The sequence below is a fragment of the Alligator mississippiensis genome, chromosome 2 (assembly GCF_030867095.1).
Source record: "Alligator mississippiensis isolate rAllMis1 chromosome 2, rAllMis1, whole genome shotgun sequence".
Classification (NCBI taxonomy): domain Eukaryota; kingdom Metazoa; phylum Chordata; order Crocodylia; family Alligatoridae; genus Alligator; species Alligator mississippiensis.
This window is the reverse complement of record NC_081825.1, coordinates 27344444-27367421: the sequence shown is the minus strand read 5'-3', so window position 1 is coordinate 27367421 and position 22978 is coordinate 27344444. Positions and strand designations below refer to the sequence as shown.

Sequence of the window (22978 nt, the reverse complement as noted above, 5' to 3'; positions counted from 1 at the left end):
ACTGGTTATTTTAATCTGGCCATAAATTCTGTTCATCCAAGCTAAACTGTAACATGCAAATACCAGTATGCAAATGTGTACAGATAAAATAATCTTTGTGCTTTGAGGAAGAAGTTTTGGGTTTCTAGTGGTGTTTCTTGAGTCAGCATTTAACTAACTGTAGAATTCCTTTATTATAAACAGCTATTGGTGAACAAGGACACTGGGAAGTAGAGGAAGATGCTTAACAATCATTTCATTTCCTTTATTTCACAAGCTTTGAATTCAGAAAGAGAACAACAACTAGTAGATCTGATACGGTATAATAAGTAAAAATGCATGTGATTACAAAGGAAAAACTTTGTACAAAAAACTTTAAAAATCTGACAGCAACTTGGATTATTTGTAAGTACCAAAAAACTCATGCAAAAGGAGAGCACTACTGCCCAGCTGAAGAAATCCCTGAATGGGATGGCAATGGCATTGTTGTGTATAAATTATGGCTCTGTCTAAAATGAAGAGTACAAAGACACAGACTTGGAATGTAAGTGGTGGAAAACGAGAGCTGCTACAGAGACCATTTCATCATTAGACATAGTGAAGTTGTTTCTTTGCATCTGAGAGAAGTGCTTCTTGGGTTTATAATAAATTAAAGATAAACAGAAGCTGCCTATACTATTCTACTGCTTACTTTAAAAATGGCCATATTCTTCCTCCTCAAGTGTTTTAGTGAGATTTATCAAATATGGACACTAGTCTTGGCGTTGTGTCTAGTCAATTATTGGCAACGTGTTCTGTTCTAAAGGGACTCACTCACAGATTGCAACTTGCATAAATAACTTAGTAACATGCATTAACTACTCTAGTACAGCTAATGGGTGCAAAGGAACCATCATTTAGTTACAAGACAAAGCTAAAACCTGTAGTCACTAAAGGGGCAATGGAAGCACCATGCTTTAAGGTGACTATGGCATGAAAGCACAATTGTGAGGCAAGTAGTTCCAAACAAACACACCACACTATTATCACCTCTTCCTATACAAAAAAGAAAGACAATTCATTTTTTCCATTAGTACCAAATAAAATTGTGGGTTTGATAACACAGACATTAAATGGAATGGACATTTTTCCCCATGAGCCTTCATTCTTGCATTTCTGTCCATCATCTTCATTCAACCAAGACTGGTAATATTAGAACGACCACCAGGGGGTGCCACAATGCGGTGTCCAGTACGACGTGGGTTGTTATCGTCTATTTGAGCTCCTGAAAGAAAGTAAAGCAGGAGATTTCATAAAACATAAGAAAGCACAGAGGAGAGGGAAAAAAAAAATCCCATCAGTGCATTTTCATCTGACTGGCTCCTTAAATTACATATAACCTTTGCCCCTGTGACTGCTGCCAATTCATCACTAGAAACTGGTTTTCATAAGCATAATAATTTCTAACCAAGCAGATAAACAGTTAGGCCCAGATTTTCACAAGTACTTTCCTGACTAATGTCTCAGACCTACAAAGGGATTTGCCTGAATCGTGTTCCACCAACTTTAAGGGTGCTGCATCCAGGAAAGAAGATCTTGTGAATAGATTCCCTCTGTGGGATCTGGGCCTGAAAGAAAGGGTTTCAATTATAGGTAATAATTTGTTTTTAAAGACTGCAATGTAATTTTTTCCATGAAAACATGTTGTATTAGTGAGGGGTTGGATTTTCACCCCTCTGCCTCTGCCATAAGATGACAAATCCCACTGAGTTTGCATTGAGATGCTTTTGAAAAATTGACCAACAAAATATCGGTATTAAGGAACACATTTTGAAAGTGCATAAACAGATGTGCTCTTGTATGTTTGTACATGCTCAGCTTAGCCTCACAAGTACCTCGAAGTGTGTGTGTGCAGCATGGGCCATGGCCCTCTTCCTTGGATCTCTCAAGTGCTTTTTAGCAACCCTTGCAGAGACAGGATAACGACAGCCCTCATCCCCCAGTGCGACCTGTGGCAGGTTCAAGTACTTTTAGTGTCTTTGGGCAATATGCCTTGTAGTTGTGTGGCAGGTTTGATTCTGTACTTTTAGGAATTGGTTAGACAAGAATTTGTATGGGATGGTTTGGATAGGAATGATTTTGTCTCTCAGGCTGGAGGTCCCTCCCAGCCCTAATTTTCTATGATTCAATCAGCAACTGTCAGAAATTCATAAAAAGATAGATTTTTTTCCTAGTGTTTTCTCCCAAAGGTTTCACTGGGTTCCTAAAGGGATGGCTTGCAAGGATGGGAACTCTGCTACTGGCTTTCACTGGAAAGGACTGCAAATGCCCTTTCACTGCAGTTATGTGAAGAGCTAAGAGCCACTGCATACCACTTGGTACTGCTGACTTCCGTATACTGTAGTTTCCTCATATCAGCATTTAACCTCTGAGAAGAGTAATTGTCTCAAACAACCCCAAAAGATGTTTGTTCCAACATACATCCATGAATGGTGATTTGAATATGAATAGGGAAAATAACAAGGTGTTTTATGATCAGGATTATTACTCAAGGCTTTTCAGATATTCACAATCGGTGGTATAATTTTACCTGATAAACTGAAATTAGACTGGTGAAGATTTCTGATTGGCGGAGGCTGGTTTTTCGCAGGGGAGGATTTTGCTGAAGGTGCAGGAGTTGCATATTTTGGCGTAGCTGGAATTTCATACACTGGCCCATCATACATTCCTCTGGAGACCCCTTGCAATCCTCCCACCTAAAACAAGACAACAGAAACATGTACTGATGTTGCCACCTGACAATGTCCTCACCTACACATACAGAGCACAGTGAGGGTGACTCCATTTCATACTACCCCAAGCAAAAATGTACATCAGACTTTTTGTCTAAAGATATAGAGCCATTTTAGGCCAAAATTAGTATATTAGAACAGCTTCTATATCAGTTAGTAATCCAAGATATTGTTAATACTGAACTAATATACTACGTAAGGAGTCACATAATGGGACAGCTGGAGTCAATGCAGGAGGTCGAATCTGCACTCCCCACAGATATGAACTGACTCAACGGGGCCTAGTATGCCAACCATCTAGCAATATTCATTGGTGCCACCCTGGCGGGATCACCAAAACACAAATCACACTGAACTTGAAGAATACTGCATCACCTGAAAGATGGATACAGTATAATGAATATCCTTAAATCATATAGGTGTTCTAATACATACAGAAGACTTGACAATGGCAGACATTTGGTGTTTGCAAGACACCAGCCTTTCATGTACCACTCACAGTTTTTTTGTTGATAACTTTCTTCTTCTATCTAATGCATTTGCTTTATCCTTCTTTTCTGTCTCTTACCACCACAAGCTCTACTGGCTTAGTAACAATTAAAAAACATTAACCTGATTCTAAAACTTTTTAACTTGTAACTTCAAAAAATTAAATCCTATGATAAGACTGTAAACTCTTTGGGAGAGCTCCTTTTATAACTTGTCTATAAAGTACCTACTACATGGAGCTCTGATTTCAAATTGAGGCCTCTAGGCACTATCAAATACAAATATGTATGTTATACACTATGCAGGGACACACTAGGTGCATCTACATGCGACACTACATGCACTGTAGACTAAAACTGTGCTAGTGCACTAATGCACAGTAGAATTAGTCTAATGCACATTAGCATTACAAAAAAGTGTGCACCGGTGCTACCGCACAGTAGTTGCGATTACAGTGCATTGAGTTAGTACCTGCTATTAATGAGCCATAACTTAATGAGCCATACTCACTAACTTAATGAGCCATAATTACGGCACATTAATGAATATGTAGATGCACCCACAATGTCATAATAGTGCTTTTTGGCTGGAAAAATATAAGTAGTAATTATACCATAAAAGTTGACCAAACAGAATTGAAGATTCACCAAAAAATTTCAGAGTATAAGGAGTTAAAAAGCTTGTTTAAGTATGATCAACCCCACTCCCCAACATATCATAGTAAAAGGAAGCTGGTAAAAGGTGATAGCTGGTTACTTACAGAAGTCTACTCTCATAGTAATCAATGTAAGGGACAAGTGGATCAGGGCCAAGATGTCATGCAGCCTGAGCCACTAATAATACCAAATATGGAACACAGCAAGTAATCTAATGTATCAAGCATCTACAAATGCATAATACTTCTATGCTACCATTATTTGCTGGTGTCTCTCATATCTCTCTGTTGTGCCTGGTGTTTGCATTAGGACAGCTTAGTGAATTTGATCATCAATATGCTTTAAAATAAATTTAAATCAATAAATTGTAAACCAGTGATAAGAGAGGGAGATACAGAAATACTGTCTCTCTCTTATTTCTACTAGGCTGCCAGAAGAGAGAGCTATAAGAGCAGCAAAAACAGTGTCTTTGTGTCACCAGAATCTCTTAGCCTGAATAACCAGCAGAAATCCCAGATCTACTCCCAAAATCTAGGCCACGCTTTGAAGAGCTTCTATTTGCTCAACCTTAATTCCTGGTGTAAACCTCTCAGCTTCACAATCTAAAGTGGGTTAGTATTGTAATTTATACAGCTCCCTCAGGAAGCTAGACCTGTGAGAGGCAGGTATGAAGACACAAGCCTTAACTGCCAGCTGGAATAAATAAGCTTAGCTCTGCCAGAGTCAATGGACCTGCACTGATTTTAACCAGCTGGCTCATAGGCTTTGGTGCTGCTTACACCTCCTGTGGTCCCCTGTGGATTCATTTCACTGGGGACAATAACAATGCAAAACATGCGCTCAAGTGGTTCCAGAGAGGCTGCAGATAGCTCAGCAGTTTCTTGTCATATGAAATATTAAACTGTTTGAACATACCTTGTTCCTGATTTTGACACGCTGGTAAAGGTATTCAGGGAAAGATTTGCGAGGAATGAAGCGACCCATTCCCTTATTTACATGCAGATTTCCATCTTCAAACACAATCTTCCCTTGGCTTATGACCACTAGTGGGGCACCATGGCATTCCATTCCTTCAAAGATGTTGTATTCAACAGCCTGAGCATCAAACAGCATAACATGTAAACTCCAGACAATCTCCTGGTTTTGTTTTGTTTTTTGGTAAAATACAATGTATATATTTGACTAAATTTTTATCCAGTTTCCATGAGGTCTCCACAAAATCTTCAAATGCATTTGTTTGATGCCCAAAGGCTCATTTAATACATTTGGGCAAAAATGCCCAAAGGCTCATTTAATACATTATTTCGTCGGATGCTATGTCTCTTACACAAGCTTATGGTTCTCTGAATTAGTTAGTCTATAAGATGCCATGCTACTCTGCCTTCTGCCTGACTTCAGACTAACATGGCTAACTACCTCTCTTGGTACATTATGTTTGGTGTTAGCATTAGTAGAGGTTGGATGAAAATATAGTCGTTAAACAACAGTTTCAAATGAGATCTATTCCCTAGGGATGGAAACCAAGAGAGTGCATTGGGATAGATGCAGCCTGCTCATGAACCAGGACACTTTAACAATAAGCATGAAAATTAAGAATGTGAATGAAGATACTCATGCGCCCTAGTGGTTTGCTGGAGGATTCCAACCCTTCTCTCACACACCATAATGTACAGAATCCATTGCCCTCCAGTAATAGTGCTTGGACAGCAATTTGCAAAAATGTCATTGACTGTGATTGTCCAGCTTGAAACAAGGAGAACCATTTTAAGGGATGATATTCCACACTTTTTGAGTATCAGTCCCCTTCAAGGTAACTAAGACTGGGCAAGCAAAAATGAACACATCTAAACTCATTAAGCATTTTGAACCACCAGGCTGTTTTAAAAGTAAATATTTTAATTGCATTTCCAACAATCTATTTTACCTCTTCCTTACAGAATATAAATATTTATGGAAGTGTGATCCTCTATGGATCCACTACATAATAGGCAAAGTATGTGGAATCATGTATATACAATTAGTACTCTATACACATTGGCACATGAAGTAAAGTAACTCCGAAGTTTTGGAATTAAACAGAAAATCTCAGTATGTACAAGAATGTATAAAGATAGAATTCAGATGATAGAAACATTGAATTAGATGCATCAGATCAGGACCTTGTTCAATCTAGTTAGGCATATGGTAATAACTGATACTTCAAAGATAGGCAAAAAGAGTATATTAGGTAACTGTCAATCCTCTGGATCATGGTGTAAGCATAAGAGGTCTAATCAGGTGCCTAATGTAGGTGACTTGTAGCTGACAAGCCCAATTCAAGAGTGAAACAGCTACAAGTTCTGCAGCTCCACACCTTGTCTGAGTTGAAGTCCAAATTTACAGCACTTTTTCTGACTTTGCTTCTATCCTCTGGATCAGGGGCGGACAATTATTTCAGCTGGAGGGACACTTAACGAGATTCGGTGAGCTGTCGACAGCCACATAGGTAGTCTGCCCCTTGACCATTGTCCCGCCCCTGGTTGCCATATTGGGACCAGAAGCCCCACCCCCTAACTCCTGACTTCTGCCACAGGAAGTCCCTCTCCGTGGCCCCCAGAAATACTCTTTTTGGGAGGCGGGGTTGCCATCTTAGAACCAGAAAAAAACAAATTATACACTAGAAGTCAAACACATACTAAAACATATTTTAATTTTATTACAAAAAATATTTGTCATGATTTGTGTTTGTGTAGTGCATATAGAAGGGATTGAATAATAACTGAAAAATAAAAAGTCTCAACCTTTTATCTTGTGGAGGGGATGGGGTGTGGGGAAGTGTGCGTGTGTATATGGTGCAGTGTGGGGTTGTGTATGGGGGGTGTGGGGAGCTTGCGAAGGGGTGTGGCTGTGTGGGGGGGGCCTAGGGTATGTTGGGGTGTGTGTATATGTGGGGGGGTTGGGGGTAGAGTGTATGTGTGTGAGGTTTGTGGGGTGTGAGGACCCCCCACACACTCCCCCACATGGCGCACAGGCCCTGCTGGTGGCAGCAGGAGCAGGCAGGGGCGGGGGGTAGGGGAGGCTCAGGGAACTCATGCCCAGTGCAAGCAATGATGCCCAATGGGGTGCAGTTCCGGCTAGCACTGCGTGTAGGGGTCGAGACATGCCTGGTTGTCTCTATCACAGGGGCTCTGCACCATACACCTGCAGCTTCCAAACCACACCAGGGAAAGCCCCGCACTGGACTCCACAGGGAAGCAGGAAGTGGGGTTCACTCCACTCCAAGCAGGGTCTGCAGACCTGCACAGCACGGGGCAGGAAAGACAGCCAGCTCCAGCATGGGAGCTGCAGGCGTATGGCCCCCATGATAGAGGTGGCAGCAGGAGCCAGATGGGAACCGAGGGGCCAGGCTGGCTCCTGCTGTGTTCTGCAGTCCTGGAGCTGCACAGAGCTGGCCAGCCTGGCTGGGCACCTCTTGGCAGTGTGCAGTTCCCAGCTGCAACATCAGAATGCAGCAGTAACCAGCCTGGCCCCCCACAGTTCCCAGCTGGCTCCTGCTGCCGCAGGCCCTGACCCCCAGGGCCCCGCACTCCTGCCTGCTGCCACTTTCCCCCCATACCTGCCACCACTGCCTTTCTCCTGCCACGTCCTTTCTTTCCTCACCCACCGCCACCACTCCCCACCCCCCACCTGCCTGCCCACCGCTCCCACGGTGCATGGTTCCCAGCTGCAGGCCACGACCACAGAGCACATCAGGAGTCATCTGGGAACTGTGTGGTGCCAGCTGGGCTAGGCTGGGTCCTCCTGTGCCAGCAAAATCCTTATCCCACCCCACCACACACCTGTTTTTATCTGATTCTCCACTCTTGGGCAGAGGGAGGGCAGGAAAACAGCCCGAGGGTTTCCAGGCCAGAAGCCTCTGCTAGGCAGAACTGGGGGCTGGGGGTGGGGGGGCTAGGGTTGGGGCTGAGCTGGGTAGGCCTTGCTGCTGCTGGGTCCTGCTGCTGGCTCCCCCTGGGTCCTGCTGCCATTGGCGCCTTCTCATCTTTGACAGGCAGTAAGGGGCAGATAAATATTAATTTTCTAAATTTTTTAGGGGCCCCGGGGGCTGAATAGAATGGCCTGGTGGGCTGGATCCAGCTCTGGATCAAAGCCACTTTGTGTTGAGCTGAATCCAGTGCCAGATGTTCGCTCCAGATTGAACAGGATTCTGCACACTCCTCTCAGATTTCTACACTGATGTAGAATAACTTCACATCATTTTTGCACACGTTGTGGTCCCGCCGTAGATTCATAAGTTGTAAGGCTGGAAGGGACCTCGGAAGATCATTGGGTCCAGCCCCCTGCACCAAGCAGGAAAGATAACTGGGGATCAGGTGACCCCAGCAAGGTGACTGTCCAGTCTCCCTTGAAGATCTCCAGGGTAGGTGATTGCACCACCTCTGGAAGGAGCTTACTCCACAGTCTGGGCACCCTGACTGTGAAAAAGTTTTTCCTAATGTTGAGCCTGAATCAATCTTCCAGGAGTTTGTGGCCATTACGCCTAGTTTTCCCCTCAGGTGCCCTGGTGAACAGTTGCTCACCAAGCCCTTGATGTACTCCCCTTCTGTAGTGGTAAGCTGCTACCAGGTCCCCTTCTCAGCCTTCTTTTCCTGAGGCTGAAGAGTCCCAGATCCCTCAGCCTTTCCTCATATGGTTTGCCTTTGAAGAATCTGATCGTATGGGTGGCTCTTCTTTGGACTCTCTCAAGCTTGTCCACATCCTTGTTAAAGTATGATGCCCAGAACTGGGCGCAGTACTCCAGCTGCAGTCTCACCAGTGCTGAGTAGAGCAGAAGAATCATCTCCTTGGCTTTGTTGGAGATGCATTGATTGATTCATGCCAGAGTATTATTTGCCCTACTGGCTATAACATCGCACTGCCAGGTCACATTCGTAGAGGGCGAAACCACTTTCTAGAGCCATCTTGAATCTCACTGTACAAAATATTCTTGGGGATACAGTCTCCTCCCATTCTCCTGAAATGGCTGAAGCATCACAACCTTCTCTTCTTGATTGTGGTTTCTAAGCGTGTCAGTCCTGCATGCTCCAGCACCTCTGTGTGGCCTTTTTGTCTTCTGCCTTTATTTTCAGGATCTTGTACAAACTTCTCATGTGGAAGCTGTTCAGTCTCCTGATATGCCAAGCACATGTAGTCCATATTTCTGAACCATAAAGCAGGGATGACAGCATGCAAGTCTCATAGATTTGCATCTTCACATTAGTTGTTAGTTTGTTGTTATTCCATGCATGCTTCTGTAATAGGCTGAAATTCTTAGCTACTTTTCTGATTATGTTAGTCAGTTCAGTCTGAAGGTCAAGATTCCTGCTGATCACCCGTTTCACCCTGTCGTTGTCAAATGTCAGAGGCATTTGCTTCTTTGTTTGCAAGCACTACAATTGCCTTCATACCTTGATGTAGTGAGAGAATGATGTTCAGCAGTTTAGAGGGACAACCCAGTTTCTTTGGAACAGTAAAAAGTCCCTATTGACCATATCGCAGGACTTTGTCAGAGCAATGAAGGCTATATACAATGGTTTTCATTTTTCTCTACACTACTCTTGCAGTTGCTTGACCAAAAATATAATATTAATGGGGGAACATCCCGAGCAAAAATTGCATTGACTTTCAGGATAAATTCTTTCACCTAGAGATTGCAGCCTAGGAAGCATAATGCAAGTGACAACTTTTCCAATAATGTTCAACAGGGATATACCTCTATAGCTGTCACTTCACAGTCACTTCCATCCCCCTTGTTTTTGTATAATTGTACAAACAGAGCGTCATTGAAATTTTACGGTATTTCTCCCTCTTGCCACCAGGGCAGTATAACTTCATGGAGCTTTCAAACTAATTCGTTGTTATCACATCTGCAGCTTTCAACTGCCAAGCAGCCATTGGCATGTACCTTATTCCCAGGAATTGATTTAATGGCTTTCTACAAATCTTTTAATGTAGGCTCATTGTCCAATCCATCATAACTTCAAACTGTGGTAATCCTTCAAGTTATTCATGTTTAATTTCAGTTTCACTGGAGTGTAGTATTTCATAGTGTTCAGTCCAACACTCTAGTTGCTTGTTCAGCAGTGATGACATTTCTCCTTAAGTCTTTCAGGGGAGCCGTCTTCTTATTGACTGGACCAATTGCTCATTTGATGCCTTCAGACATTCCGCGGCTCATCTGCATCCACTGCTTTCTGAATATCATCACAAAGCTTCAGCCAAAATCATGGGCACACGTCTTAGCCTCCTTTTGCATTGCTCTTCAAGCCATAATATCAATTCTAGGCAAACACTGAACTGGTAATATGAATGAAAATGGCCAGCTAGAACTCTAGCAAGTGCTAGAACTCTGTGCAAGTCAATATCTATGTGTTACCAGCAGCTACTTTGCTAGGAAATTCACAAGAAAGACATTGTGAAAACACCAAGATCAGTGCACTGCCATCAATTAGATCTAGTACCGACTAGGTGCAACCACCTGAAAGAAATCCTGGACTTGAGGTCTTATCACAGACTTATATAGCAGACTGTCACACTGACCATGCCTTAGTCTGCTGCAAAGTCAGAATCAAGGCAAAAAGTGTGCGTTGGCATAAACTAGGACAGCTTCATTGACATGAGTTAAGGTAAGAGAATTAACACCAGCTGGGGACATGTATTATATTGTATTATTGCTTAAGTGTATGGTGCAAAATAGGAAAAATACCTTCCCAACTTCACTGATGATGGTTTTATTTTCTGAAACATGAGATTTAATTACTGATTTAATTTTTAATATGAATAGTCAATTGTATTAGCATAGATGCATTGGCATAGACTGCATTATTCATCATGTCTATATTCAGTACATTTGGAATTTAAAATCAAGCTTTAAAGCAGGTATCTTTATAAGGAGATTATACATTTCTGTTCTTACCGATTTATGGCTCTTGGCTGTAATAGTCTTCACCTTATCAGGATCCCAGATAACAACATCAGCATCTGAGCCCACAGCAATCCGTCCCTTTCTTGGATATAGATTAAAAATTTTGGCAGCATTGGTGCTAGTAACAGCAACAAACTGATTCTCATCCATTTTACCTGTGGCCTAAAAGCAAATTGCCTTAAGTCAATGTGTTTCCAAAATGGAAAATGGAACATTTATTATATCAATATACAACAGGGATATATGATGGTACATTGGACATAGCAGGCAGAAGACATATATTATGGTGTGGCATGGCATGAAGGTATTTTCAGCATGAGCAGAGGATTATATAAATGACCAGATGAGTGAGTTATTCAGGTCATCCCAAAGAAGAGCCACTAAAACCTTAATCCATACACATCATCCCATACTCTATACATGACATTTTTTTCCAACAGATAAAGGGCTTGTTTCAGTTATGTTAAGGCCTTTTACACTGCTATAAACCATGAAAGGAATATTTAAAGGCAGTCTTTATATTCATGTTAAAAAGCTTTTACAGTGCCAAAAAAACATAAAAGAGCCCCAGTGTATCTGGAATTCAGGCTCAGACTATTTTAAGGATGTTTTATAGTTATTACACAAAACAGCCATGCTATTATAGATGTTCCTACATTTATAAAAACAGTTAGCAGCATAAACTGTACAGGCTGTAGAGGCTGAAAATGTCACTAGCCATCAAATACTAGCAATATCTAATAAAAGCATAAAATCTTTACCACACAGAGCAGTGTTGTGATTTTCCAGTACAATATCTTGGGATATTCTCTGGCTAGAAAGAAGGTCTGTGTGTTCCACTAGGAAACACACAATTGTCCTTCTTTGATAGTATAAAAGCCCTCATTTCTAGCCCAAATATTATACAAGATTCCAATCTGTAAGCCCATGAATAGTCCAGGGCTCAACCTAGTCCTACCAGCATTCCAGCCCCATCCCCGTGGTGGCTATTTTGCAGCTGACTTTCCATATTTTGTGGGAGAAAATGGGGGAAATGTCTCTAGCTGGTTGCCTTGTGGCTGTATGCAGTGACTCATTGAAGCTGTTCTGTATTTTTAATTCAAGTTGTCATCTGGGGGAAAATGAATTAGTAGATAAAGTCTAGCTGAGGTGGTGACAAGTGTGTGATAAACACTAGCACAGCCCTATCGTTTACAATATCAATATTGTACAGTATCAATATCATGCACATGTGGGGGGACTGGGAAGTGTATTACATATTAAGATCCATGGAACATTTAATCAATGGCTAACTTTTTCCAACATCCCATGGTAAAATCTGCTAGTATAAATTATATGGGCCATACTCATTCAAAGTGATTTTTATTACCCCCCTCAAACATGGGTTAGCATCTGCTCGTTATTTCTCAGACATGATGTGACATTTTCCCAAATTAAAACGATCTATTTGTCAAGCTTGTATGGAGTCCATCTCAAGAGCATTAAACTGCCTGGAATATTTTGTCTGCTAGGAACACTCAGCATGGCACAATGTGAAAACTATGATGATATATAGTCAATTAAGCCTCAAGACTCATAAAATACTATGGTTTTCCACCATAAAGATTATAAAAAGATGGGAGTTTATAACTTCATTCCAACTGTATAAGATTTTACAAATAAATAACATCATCAAGGTAGCTCTTTCTGCAGGAATTCTTTGAATATGGAAACGCCACTTAAATGTTGACATCACTGAAGCCCTTTGGCTTTCATTATTCAGATATTTTTAATTCTTTTTAAGATAAGCAGTTACTCACTACAGCCTTGTCCCAGACAACAGTCATTCTTTCCTCAATTCCATTAACTCCTTCAGGAATCATAGTGAAGTTCTCCTTTCCAATGGCTTTCTGGGCAGTGCTGTACGGACAATGTCCACTTCCTGTCACTTGCAGGTCCCCACTAAAAAGGATGAACACATGTATGATTATATTACATGCCACACAGACTAACTTGGTATCAGACTCAGCACAAATTTGTTGTTGTTTTTTAAGTCAAGAAACTAGAGCAGCCCACACTGTAAACGAGGGGTGGCCAACTTGCAGCACCTGTGCCACAACTGTCATGGGCAGCTGTTGTGTGTGAACATGAGCCTTGGGTATTCAGTAAAGGGAGGCACCATAATGGAGGCCAAGAATCAGTTGCTATAGTACATGCCAGGTGTCACTGCCAAGAGCGAAATACCTTGGCCCTGAAGCCACCACCAAATACAGGACTTTGGATCCACACCTGCCATATAAAACTGCAGTGGTCATGGGGCCAGAGGAGGATTAACCTGGTTCTTGGAAGTGACACCTCCTCTTACAGCAGTGCCCTGCTCTTGTTCTGCTCTGACAGGCTATGACTGGAAGATAGAAGACGTATTTTAATCAAGAACATTTAGACAAACCCCGCTGTTAAAAAAAGTTATACGGGTTCTTCAATGTCCATCCAGAGCATGCAAGTTTTACAGTCTTAGCAACAAGAGACACACACATCAAACTGTGCTGTCAGTTCTTCATCTCAGAACCCTACTGGAATTTGAACCTATCACCCTTGCGCCAGGTTTGAAACACCTGGTTGAGAGTGACTCCAAGATAAACTAGGTGGGCTTTAAACTTGAGAGGCTGACCATATAAAGTGATAGTGAGTTCACAATTAGCACTGGCATTATGCAGATGAAACATACTTGAGACATTCTTTGAGACTGAGGTGCCATTTTAGGCAATACTTTGACATCAGTCTCATGTCACCATCAAGTGCGAGTTCCACACATAAAAAACATGAGCTTGGGTGGCAAAGGCACTGTCGTTATTGTAAAAAAAGTTTTGTGAGCTGGTCGCAGGCAAAGTCATTAATATACAGGTTGAAAAGGAAATGTCACATCTTCAGAAAAATGCTTTAAAAGTCAAAACAAGGAAAAACCTACCTGCCAAACTTGAAGGCTCCACTTGGAGTGCCAATGCCTCCATGCTACATTCATCTACTCTCACATTGTGTTATTCATTTGCAGAATACTGTGCCTCTGTCTGGGCTCGTTCATTGCACAGCAAACTAGTGGACACCCATGCTACAATGTGTCTTGTGTCAGGCACATTGTGCCCAACTCCACTCCCATGGTTACCAGCTCTCAGTAACACTGCTCTCCCTCATGTCCACTGCACAAATACTTAAACAAACTCACTAGCCAGATTCCATGATAATCCTTCCTACACAGTCAATGCACTGGGACATATTCTACCCACCCCTCAAGACACCCAATTTTAGCCCACCTTTTCAAAGTCCTTTGACTTTTCCTTACTTACTCAATGGCACGAAGAACGATCAGCACACACACCAATCGATCACCACATCATCTCTGACCCTACAGTCATTCAACCTGGATTTTACTGGGCACGCCATTATTGGGCACTTCTCAACCAAGTTCAAGCCATTGCTCACACTGTTGACTCATTTCCATTTACAATGCTACCTGGTGGCCCTCAGGCTCTTCACACTGGTGATGGCATCACCTTAAGATGGCTGAAACAATATACTGAAGCCGCATACGCTAAATAAATATCACGAGAGAAAATCCCCTCGTCTTTGATTTGTATGCAAAGTGGAGCAGGGGGGAAGGGGCTGCTGCAGCTCTGACTTTGGCCCTGAGCCCAGGTCAGAGCCAGAGTCAGACCTACAGCAAATGCCTCCCCTTCTGCTTGCCCTCTTCAGCTCCTGTCCCCCTCTCTGCCTCTTTTCCCCCATGCTTACTGTCAGCCGTATCTCAGCTTGGGCTTGGGCTGCATTCCCTCCCAGGCATGGAGCACCTGGAAACTCTGTCCCCTGCCCAGACAGTCAGGACTACCAACAGTGCTACATCACCTACCTGGCCAATCAGCAGCACCAACACTGCAGCAAGGGCTGGACTTCTACATGCGGTGCTCTAGGAAGGAACATACCCAAGCAGCATCTGCCAGTAAGAGGCAGAAACCGTGGGGAAGGTGGGGGCAAAGGCTGCAGGGAGCTGGAGGTGGCAGAGAGCAAGGGGGCCACCTGATCTCCCCCGCTCCCCCCCAAGCCACTATTTCCCTTGCTGTAGAAGTGTGGTGAGGGAGAAAGGGGAGGGCAGACAAATTCAAGACAACCCTTCAGTAATTAAATTCTATACATAGAAAATTATAACAAATGCATAAGTTGTCCATATATAGAATCTAATTATTGAGAGAAAGTCTTAAATTCAGGGTCAATTTAGATTTGAGTAAATACAGTACATTAATGCCTGAAATAGCCAGGATCTTAAATGTCACCAAGGTGCCTCATGATCCCATTACCCTTTCTGGGGTCCTCCTGGTGGGACTGAGCACAAAAGTCTCACATTATGGTCAGGTAATCATCAAGACAGTTTTAAAGCAGCAGTGCATACTGGGTCACAAAAGCTAGATGGCGAGCCAAGTACGGAGATGAGAACAGGACTATAAGGTATCTGAATAACACTTCCCACTGCGAGCACTGCAGTGGCATTTCAGAAGTGAAATATTTGAGGATTCTGTGGATTAAGTTTTACAGTGAAAAAACTAAAACTTTCTACAGAAAGCAGACATTTCTTATGGGGGAACAAAAAGTCACAATCCCTATTTTCTTTCAAAATGCAGTTTCAAGAAATAAAATAGACCCGTTCTAATAAGCACACTTCTTTTCCCAGCATGTCTATTGTGAGAATTTGTATTGCTTGTAAAATGTTTTGAGATCTACTAATGAAAAGTGCTTTGCGGGAGCTGAAAATTAGTCTATTTATCATCACCCCTGGATGATAACAATTCTACATAGGTCTAGTGCAGAGAATTAATAAATGTAATTCCTTTTTTAGGTTCACTGTACGGATTTAAAATACTAGAATTGAAAGCAGGCTAAGCTGCTGTTATTTAAGAGCCTGGGCTTTAAGCCATCAGGAAAGAAAAACCCAACCAATGTGCATGTTTGGAGCATAATGAGAATTCCCTTGGCTTCCTAGTTTTCATGTCCCATTTTGACAGGAAAATGGGTTTTATATGGGTTATGATTGTCTATTACCATTTTAGCACTGCCATTCTGACCCATGTGCTGTTATCCTGCAACCTCTCTGGAGAAAACTTAGCTGTGTCTTTTTCAGTAAAAATTAATGATTCCTATACACCCTCACATGTGCTGGTTAAAGGTATTAACCTGCTCCCACCACTTTACAACACTCCTAATGACATCAGTGATGCAGAATTGGACCAGATCTTTTTTTTTGTTTTCATATTAAGGAACAGAAAGTTCAAATAAGAAATGTAAGTGCTTTTACTATCAAGACCAACATTAACCAGAACAGAACAAATTTCTGTATTTCTCCACCAGAAATGCACTTAACTCAGAGACTAATTCTGCTTTCACTTCTATCTGTGTACGTCCAGCATCAGTGGAAGAAGAATCCTTTTTCTATTACACAGATAGAGAAGTACACATAGGGCCAGATCCTACCCCACCTAGTATATATCTCTCTCTGATTTTATTTATCACCTATGCCTACAACCTGTGAACTGCCATAGTGAAACCTCTTCATCTGTGACCTTAAGAAAATACTCCTACCAAGGTTGTATATCACTGGAACAGGGATCAGCACAGGAGGGGACACAGTGCCACTCCCTGACTTCAACGACTGCTTTGGATGGCAGACTGAATTATTCTGCCTATAGCAAAACAATCTGCCCTGCTGGGATTTGAACTGTCAAGTCCCTTATCTTCCCCGTGCAGCAGCTCTTCCACTCAAGCTGAAGAGGATATCAATTGCTAGAAGCAGTGCTAGCTTTCAGGAGATGATAGCCTCAGAAACTAGGAGCAGTTTATGGAAAAGGCACAATGTTGATAAGTTGGTGAAAATGTTCAGAGCTACCTGCATCTTTGTGGGCAGACTGACAGTGGGTTACCCCTTGGAGTCCTCAGGCTGAATGATCCTTCCTGATCTTCCTCAGCTAACGCAGCTCCCCTCCTGATTCCTGCCTGCTTTTCCTCCTCCCTCCTCCTCTCTTTGCTTTTCCTACCCTCACCCTCTCCCTGCCATGTCTCTAATAACAATTCTCCCCATCCTGGCCTCCCTGTGGTCCCTTTGAAGAGGGCCAGCAGACTCTCATCACTGTCAAGTGTGCTGACACTCTCCCATTGCCAGCCTGTCTCTTTCATATGCAAACTAAACCTCTTAAAGACTTGTCCTGGCGCAAGGACTTTTCTTCTATGAGGGTATCCTGAGGAAAGACTTAGAATCAGCAAAGGCAGAGGAGGGGAGCACAACAGGAATCATAAAGGCTAGATACATATGCTGGTACCAAGGAGGAAGCAAAACCATTCTAGACAAAACCATGCCTCCAAGCAGCCAGCATTGTTCCTGGCAAAATACCCCTAATTGTAACTAAAAATTCTTAAAAATCTAGCCCTTACACACAAGTTTGATTTTCAGAAGTGCTTGCCACCTCTTTCTGTGAGTCTCTACCCTCTCAGGTTCAGAGGGGCCATCCAGAAACTAATCTGATTACCCTAAGAGATCTTTAGTTTGGAGGAGGTTGCAAGGCCTAACAGTATTGACACTTCTAGCTTGGGAGCTTTTAAATAACACCAGTAATACTCAGCATTAAATAAAATTAGTGCCCCATTTCTTCAGGAAAATTCTAGATAATACATCAATCTTCCAAGTAAAATGTGATTTGGTTTACCATCTCCACACTAAAGCAATATACGTCTAAAATATTTAGGCACCTTTAACCTAAATACCTTTTTGAATCTGGCTCCTAATCTCCCATATGCCTCTGCCATAGAAAACAAGCAAGCTCTTTTTCTTTATTTCTCTTGTTCCTTTTGTTGCTTTTTGTGCATTATGTAAATCATACATTCCACCAGCCTCTGAAGGGGACAAGGGAAATCTGCCTTTGCAAGCTGATTTCAGCCCTGTATCCTGATTACTAATCCTGTATCCTGATTACTATGATCATCTACATTTTGATTTGGCCTTTGTTTTGCCATTTACTAGAGTAAATCTGAGCCTGATGTAGCTCATACTAAGAGTGAGCTAGAGCCATTAAACTAAGAGCTAGATGCATTAAACTAAGAGTTCTGCCTTTGACTTTAATGAAAGTAAGATTGGGTCCATAAGGACCAGTTCAGCTGTAGTTTAAACATCTGCTGTCTACCACAACTGCATGCACCAAGAGTTTAATTCAAGGCCCTCTGAAGTCAAAGGAACACACTAGGCTAAGGATCTTCTCTAAATCCCACAGCTGGTGTGGCTTTTTGCATTCTTTTGATCAGCAATGACCAGCTCTGTTTAATGTATATTAACAATACTGGTGATACCATGCTAGGAGTGAGTTCAAGTGATCTGGTGTGGTGGGATCAGGGCTCAGAGGTGGTGAAGTCACAAAGGCTGCAGCTTTGGCCCAGTTTTTGCTCCAGTAATGTGTCCCATCTGTCCCCAGGCTGGCAGTGATTGGCTCTCCAAAGACGAGGGGACCTAAGGAGAAGTAAAAATATACAATGGGGTTAAAAGCTCCTCTCTTTCCAGTGTATTATGCTATTTACTGAGCACAGCCATGAATAACTTACAATTGCTTACATGAGCAGAATAACTCCTAAGAAATTAAAGAGCCCCAACTCTGCTCATGTTATAAAAATTTAAGCAAGTGACTTTGCCCTGCCACATGTTCTTGTGATCAGGTCATTTACTGAGTTCTCTGCAATCTGGGAGGAAGTATGTTCAGAGTTGTGTTCAGCTAGAATTATTTTACCATGGACATTTCTCTCTCTCTGCTTCTAAATAAATCTGAGCACTTGGTTCCTGAAGTTCTTTACAGGTTTCCAGGACAAGGGAGGGCGCAAGCAAACGGGAGCGCAGGAACACACACCAATGAACCTCAAGTTTGATCTAACAGGGACATACTAAAAATCAAAAAGGGCACATGCCCTCAGACCTTGGCCTCTGTGCATTGCTCAGTGGCAGAGATTCTAGCTGCCCCCAGTTGAGGAAAGTGCTGTTCCTACCAGCCTGTCCTTGGTGACTGTCAAGTTAGCACATATTTCTTAGCTGTGCAGAGCAGCACAACTGTGCTCCACTCAGACTTCCCTCCCTCTGTTATCTACTCTAAAATGAGTAGTGGAAAACCTTGCTGTGATGGAGAGAGACAGATTATGTGAAGCAGCTTTTCTTACCCCTGCCATTTCTCTAAAGATCTGAGAAAAAAGGAGATGTTACAGCAGATGGAGGGAGCAAAGTAGAACAAATCAAGGGCAGCGGGAGGAAAAAAATATGGTGAAGAAAGAAAAGCACAGACAATGGAGAAGAAAAAAACATTCAACAAAAGGAGAGTTCAAGGCAGGAGTAAGCAGTATGGGATGGTGTGTGGTGGGGAGAATAAGAACTGAACATGGGGAAAGACTTCTTCAACTTTACCAAGAGAGCAAACTCCTCTCCTCTGCCTACTGTTAGTACTCTGTCTTTCCCCAGTCACTATGAACACGTGAGGTTTTGCAGAACTTACTCTACATAGTGATAGGAAGCAATGTACAGAGTCTCATTCTGGCAACCATCCCCAAAGACATAAAGTGCATGCTAGGCCAAATGGAAAATATCTTTCCAACAATGGATATCAAGTAGCTTGGGATAAGGACCTGGGGAAAGGGATTAAGATGAGCATTGCAGGTGGGAGCCAGCTATGGAAAGCAGGGGAAATGAATACATTCAAGTGGTCTCACTTCAGTTTTCCTAAGCACAAATCATGAATGGCTATTTGAATAAAAGATATTGCCCCACCCTGTGACAGAGCTATCAATCTTTTTTAACCCTTCCCTGAGACATGTGAATGCAGTCAAGCAACACAGTTTGATCCCTCAAAAGCAGTCTTGTGCATCACACCTTTATGACAGTATCGACTTTGTTGTCAGTCTCTATTCAATAAATCATACATGATCCAAGCCTCCTTTGGGGAGGAAGCAGTGAGTGCCGCACCTTTCTTTCTAGCCAGGGCGATGATATCGGCCGCACTCTTACTCATCACTTTGGTGATATACACTGGGCAGTTGATTCGGCTGGCAATGGTGATGGCACGGAAAACAGCTTCTGCTTCAAGCTGAAAGAAAACAGTGGAGAAAAGGCATGTGAAACAGAGAGAAGCAAAAGAAGTAAAATCAAGGACTGAACCACATTCTACTCCTTTTAACAATATCTTTCCATGGGCCTGATTCTGCTAGGGTCATACATGGATATGTAAAGCTGGCAATGCCTATGCAACCCTTCTTGCACAGCTTATGTCACGGCCAAGACAGCCTACAGCTTCTCTACTCTTCTGGAGGCATATGGAGGGCAGAAGTATGGTGACAAGACGGCTTCCCCACCATGTACTATCCAGCACATCTGGTTACCTACACCGGGTTTGGAAGCTGCACCACCTAAAATGGTGGCACTGCAAGCCTTCTAATACTATTCCAAAGCAATGAATAGTATTGAAACCAAACCCTACACTTGCTATGGGCTAGGCCAATATGGCTAATACATCTCTCCTGTAAACATGTTCCTGTTTTAGGTTTCTGCTCCCCCCCTACAAAGAGGAGAAAAAGACAAGAAAAGAAGCTCCATAGCAAAAGAAATGTTGTGAAACCTCAGACAAAGAAGTGTACACAATGCAACCTTTACACAAGGATGAGTATTATTTCTAAAGAACAGCAGCAGCACCAATATGGGCTGAATTTATTTCATAATTTATACAAGGCTTTCAACCCATTTCCAACAAGTCCCCACATGTGTCCCAAGTCTAAAAAAGATCTCCTCATAAAAGAGACACTTGGGACATGCATGTAAATCATACATCTCCATCTAGGGCAGCAGTGTTTTTCCAGTGACTTTAGAAGATTTTTTTTCTCCACTATCTTTAGTCAAATTATCAACTGAATCCTTCTGTTTATGAAACCTCAATATCAGAAGTACTATTTGGTATCCACAAAGCTGTAGTGATCAAATTATTTGACTTAAGATTATTGATAATCCTTTTAAAAATCTTTACTAGAAAAGTCTTTAGGAATAAAACATCTCCACACATGGCCTCATAGTGCTTGAGATTTAGGAGGTTTCGTTAAGACTGTTTTACTAAAATTAAAACGTTCGTTCCAAAAAGTGGTATCCCTATATATTCTCCTAGGAGTCATTACTACAATATATATACCTAGGCACAGATCCACAAAGGTATTTAGGGGCCTAACTTTGCGGGGAGTAGTTTTATAGAAGTTAGAGTCAGAAGGGACCTATTAGATCATTGAGTATGACCCCCTACCCTAGGCAGGAATGAGTGCTGAGGTCAGATGACCCCAGCCAGGTGTCTGTCCAATCTCCTTTTAAAATACCTCCAAGGAAGGGGACAGCACCACCTCCTATAGAAGCTTATTCCATATTTTGGCAACCCTCACTGTAAAGAATTTTTTCCTGATGTCCAATCTGAATTTGCTCTCTTCCAGTTTGTGGCCATTATTTCTAGTTACCCTGACAGGCGCCCTGGTAAACACTGTATCCCCTATTTCTTGCTGGCCCCCCAATGAGTTTGTAGGTGGCCATGAGATCACCTCTCAGCCTCCTCTTGCAGAGGCTGAAGAGGTTCAGATCTCCTAATCGGTCCACATAAGGTTTTTTCTGTAGGCCTTTAACCAGACGAGTGGCCTTCCTCTGAACCCTCTCCAGGCCATCCACATCCCTCCTGAAGTGCGGTGCCCAAAACTGGACGCAGTACTCCAGCTATGGCCTGACCAATGCTGCATTAGAGGGGAAGTATCACTTCCCTGGGCCTGTTTCTGATGCACCTACTTATGCAAGAAAGGGTGTGGTTTATCTTCAGGCAAGCCTGTGGTAGAAGTGAAGAAGTTTTGAACCTCCACATTGGGTCTCACATGACCGGATGCCATTGTAAGAAATATTTAAAATTACTTTTTGACAAATATCAAGTTAGGATTTTCCCTGGACAGTCACTGCCATTAATAGAAGCCTCAACAATTTTATCAGGCAGTGAATAGAAAAATATAAACTCTACAATTTGAAATGTGTAAGGAAACATTATGATCAATTAATGGTCCTTTTTTGCCTTGGGGAGCAGTTATCATCTAAACCACAAAAACCTTTTCAAGTTTAGCTTCATACCCCTTGGGCCTTGTTTTCTGAAGTCAACAAGTATAGCAGCTCATCTTGATTGTGCCATGAGTGCACAGACTGTGTATATGCATGACTCATTACATGTCTATATCTGTTCTAGTCTTTAAAAACAATCTTTTTTCAGCCCTAAGATGACAAGCCAAGATACTAATTTTATTTTGAAAGAAGGGTTATATAAAGAGAGCTGACGCAGGGAATCCCTCCATTCCCATGAATTCACAATACCACAACTTGCAGTGGTACATCTATGTTTGTGCTTATGCCCATTTAATGGAAAAACTTGACTTCTTAGAAGTGTTTTCCACTGAAATGCATTGTTCTGCTGACACTGATATGATCTGTGAATATTTTATAGATGTTACAATTCTTTGCATTTTGCACAGAATGGCATTATTGTTTAAAACGCAGACAATCTGACTTCCCCCACTACTACCTAGTCATCCATGATCTCTTATTTGATGCATTTATACGAAACCTAATGCTCATGGTATGGAAAAACTCCTTACAATGAGCAATACAAAAAGAAAAAAAATTGTATCCAAGAAATACAAAATGACTTGAGTCTCTTACCTCCTCAGGTCTGCTCAGGGCATGTCCCTCAGGCCCTGTTATTCCCATTTCTAGGATCCGTTTTTGTTCCTGGAATACAACAGGCAAATTCTGACTATCTCTAAAACAAGATACATTGTCAGTAAACATCCTTTAGTGTGTGCTAGTGCTCCTCACTGACTCCGTTTTTTGTGTTTGAGCTCTATACGATCTGAACATAAAGTACTTACTGAGGAGAACCCCACACTTGAAATCCTTCTTCTATTCAACAATCATTTTTCTTCTTTCTTTCTGCCCAGTGAAGTAAAGCTTTTTCACATTATGCATTTACCACTTATTCTCCATCAGCATCCCTTTCATAATCTAATTTTTCTGTCATTTTTTTTGCAACTGATCATTA

The 22978-nt window shown here is 42.1% G+C and overlaps 1 protein-coding gene across 3 annotated transcripts in view; it reads right to left on the bottom strand.

Moving 5' to 3' along the window:
* Positions 1–229: 229 nt before the first annotated feature.
* The window catches only part of CRMP1 (collapsin response mediator protein 1), a 76421-nt gene continuing 53672 nt past the window's right edge, over positions 230–22978 (bottom strand). For 2 of the 3 annotated variants that reach the window (XM_019479509.2, XM_014607619.3), the window contains exons 7-14: positions 22600–22668; positions 19846–19966; positions 18198–18354; positions 12638–12779; positions 10830–11000; positions 4811–4990; positions 2549–2714; positions 230–1243 (exon numbers count right to left, since the gene is read on the bottom strand). In XM_019479509.2, the coding sequence (XP_019335054.1) occupies positions 1152–1243; positions 2549–2714; positions 4811–4990; positions 10830–11000; positions 12638–12779; positions 18198–18354; positions 19846–19966; positions 22600–22668 (1098 nt within the window). In that variant the 3' untranslated portion in view covers positions 230–1151. Of the gene's footprint in view, positions 1244–1491; positions 1587–2548; positions 2715–4810; positions 4991–10829; positions 11001–12637; positions 12780–18197; positions 18355–19845; positions 19967–22599; positions 22669–22978 lie in introns of all 3 variants that reach the window. The other variant, XM_019479514.2, reaches the window with a different exon arrangement.